General features: G+C 34.6%; 1 protein-coding gene across 1 annotated transcript in view; it reads left to right on the top strand.

The window, feature by feature from the left end:
* LOC103680202 (probable ubiquitin carboxyl-terminal hydrolase FAF-X) overlaps positions 1-2,734 on the top strand; it is a gene marked incomplete at its 5' end in the record, with an annotated part of 112,629 nt that overhangs the window by 48,912 nt on the left and 60,983 nt on the right. The window contains 2 exons of the mRNA XM_040636049.1: positions 245-375; positions 556-834. Of these exons, the coding sequence (XP_040491983.1) occupies positions 245-375; positions 556-834 (410 nt within the window). The remainder of the gene's footprint in view (positions 1-244; positions 376-555; positions 835-2,734) is intronic.

Here is a 2,734-nt window from a genome sequence, read left to right as displayed (position 1 = left end):
TTGATTTGAGGTCTCTGGATAGGAAACTGTTCCTTTCATGTTTTGGGTTGACTGTTAAAGAACCCTGATTGATCATTAACTAGACCAGGTCTGGTTATATTTTAAAAGTTCATCTTAGAACTCAGCCTAAATGATACTTATTGATGATGTTTTATAATTAAGATCATACTCGTTAGTATAGTAAATTTGAAATATTAACATATGAATTACATTTTACTTTAATCCATTTGTGTTTTCTTTGCAGATAGCACAACAGTAGAAAAATTAAGAGCTATCTGTTTGGATCATGCAAAACTTGGAGAAAATAACCTCGGACCATCTCTTGAATCACTTTTCTTTGGTCCTTCTGCGTCCCGAGTGCTATACCTAACAGAGGTTCATTTTATTCTTTTTCAAAACTAATGTTTACATCATATGGTAATATAAAGAACATGCATAAGAATGTAATCTTGTGAAATATTTAATAATTTTTTAGTATTGATGATAAGGGAAATAGAAGTTATAAATTATTGTTTTAACATCTTTTTACACAGAACCCTTCCCTTTTTTTTCTAGGTTGTTTATGCCTTGTTAATGCCTGCTAGTGCACCCTTGGCAGATGATTCCTCTGACTTTCAGTATCACTTCTTGAAAAGTGGTGGCTTACCTCTTGTACTGAGTATGTTAACAAGAAATAACTTCCTGCCAGATACAGATACAGAAACTCGAAGGGGTGCTTACCTCAATGGTCTTAAGATAGCCAAACTCTTGTTAACTGCCATAGGCTATGGCCATGTTCGAGCTGTAGCAGAAGCTTGTCAGCCAGTCATAGAAGGTGCAGATCCCATAACACCGGTAATAAAACTTTTTAAATCATTAATAAGCTTTATGGTTAACATTTAATTTTTAAACTTTAAACTGCTTAGTGATCCTTAAGTACAGAATATAAGTTCAGTTCAATGTATTAAGTTGTATTTGTATTGAAATGTAAATACTCTCTAGTGATCTCATAGGACGCCTTGTTACCCTTAATTTTTTGAGTTTCAGTTGTTTAAGTCTCAGAAACTCACCTGAACCTTCTATTAAGTGATACCTGAAAGATGTATAAAGACAGGTGGTTATAAAAGGAAAAGATTTAATTGTTGTATTGACCATCTCTTCTCCCACTATGACAAACATAACCACCATAATTGACAAAAACTCTTCTCTGCCGCAGTATCATCCTGATGAACATCGCTGAATGTTCTCAGGACACACTGACATCTTCCTGATGACATCATTATGTTGCCTCTTGTTTCTCACTTTGATATTTAAAGGATGTTCAGTACACTGTTTGTGCTGCTGACTGCTTTGCTTGAGCAGAGCCAACAGCACCATGGCCCAGCCAGATGAGCGCTCTTCGGGCTGCAGCCTCAGCTGAGTGTTACCCCAGAAACCATGCTTGAGCTCTGTACCCAGCAGAACACACTTGGTAGATGGAGGAAGCATCTGAGAAGGCAGCTATGGCTGTTACAGGGATTGTGTAAACTTGCTGTTTTGTTTTGTTTCCTGCCAGGTGTTGTATGTACGGTGGTTTGTTTCAATGTATTGGAAACTTTTCATTTTATTCAAGAAATTTGTTCCGTGTTAAAAAGCCTTGATTAAAGAGGAAGTTTTTATTAAAAAAAAAAAATGATGCAAGGGTTGAATGTGTCATTCACATCACACTAAATTTTAGCTCATTTATTTATTTTTATTAAATTATTCACCGAAGATAAAGTGCTTTTAAAGATACAGATTTTTTTAGAAATAGATTGGTTTTTCATTGCAGAAATTTGAACAATGACTACACATTTGATATTTAGAATTATCATTAATTACTTTTGATGGGATAATAGTATTGTGGGTTTTGTTTCAAAGAAGAGTCATATGCTAAGGTTTTTTAAATAAAATACAATGTCTGAGTTTTTCTCTAATGTAATTCTGGAGAGGTGTGGTCAGACTGAGAGAGTTGAAATTCAGTGAAAAAATCTGATATTTTGATGATTATAGAAGATAGATAATGGGTTGTTTAGGGTAATTCATATTCTACTTTTTTTTCTTTCTTTCTACTTTTATATAATTTTCTAGTTTTCTATTAATAAAAAGGTTAAAAGGAAAATGTGGGTTTTTTTACCACATTTAAATTTAAATATTGTGGTTTTTTACCACAATAAAATTTTAAGATTTTTTTTATTTATTTGAGGGAGTGTGAGAATGAGAGAGAGAGAACACAAGTGGGGTTAAGGGCAGAGGGAGAAGCAGACTGCCTGCTGTGCAGGGAGCCTGTTGTGGGGCTCAGTCCCAGGACTCAAGAGATCATGACCTAAGTCAAAGACAGACACTTAACCAACTAAGCCACCCAGGCATCCCGGCAGATTTTAAAAAGAAAATTAAAATGCTCTATTTTTACTCCCAAGTTTAATGTTTCATATTGTGGGTATGCATGTTTAATGGTCAGATATGTCGAGTTCTTCTGTGCTGATCACCATGTTGTATCATTTAATCTTCAATATTAGACCTATTTGATGGATGACTCTTACTACTTCCTATTTTGTAAGTGAAAATTAAGGTCTAAAGAGATGAACTATTTGGGCTCAGTAATAAAATGATCTGAGAGTCCCACTCTGTGAAGAGGCAGGCTGACTCTAAAACTATACTTTCAACCAGTTGTGGTTTTTGTTTGAAATTTCTTTTTAGTAGCACCAGGCAATTGGACCTCCAAGCGTTTATTGAA

This window comes from Ursus maritimus (assembly GCF_017311325.1).
Source record: "Ursus maritimus isolate PB19 chromosome Y unlocalized genomic scaffold, ASM1731132v1 scaffold_Y2, whole genome shotgun sequence".
NCBI classification, from domain to species: Eukaryota; Metazoa; Chordata; class Mammalia; order Carnivora; family Ursidae; genus Ursus; species Ursus maritimus.
The sequence above is the reverse complement of the archived record's forward strand: the minus strand, read 5'-3'. Positions and strand labels throughout refer to the sequence as shown.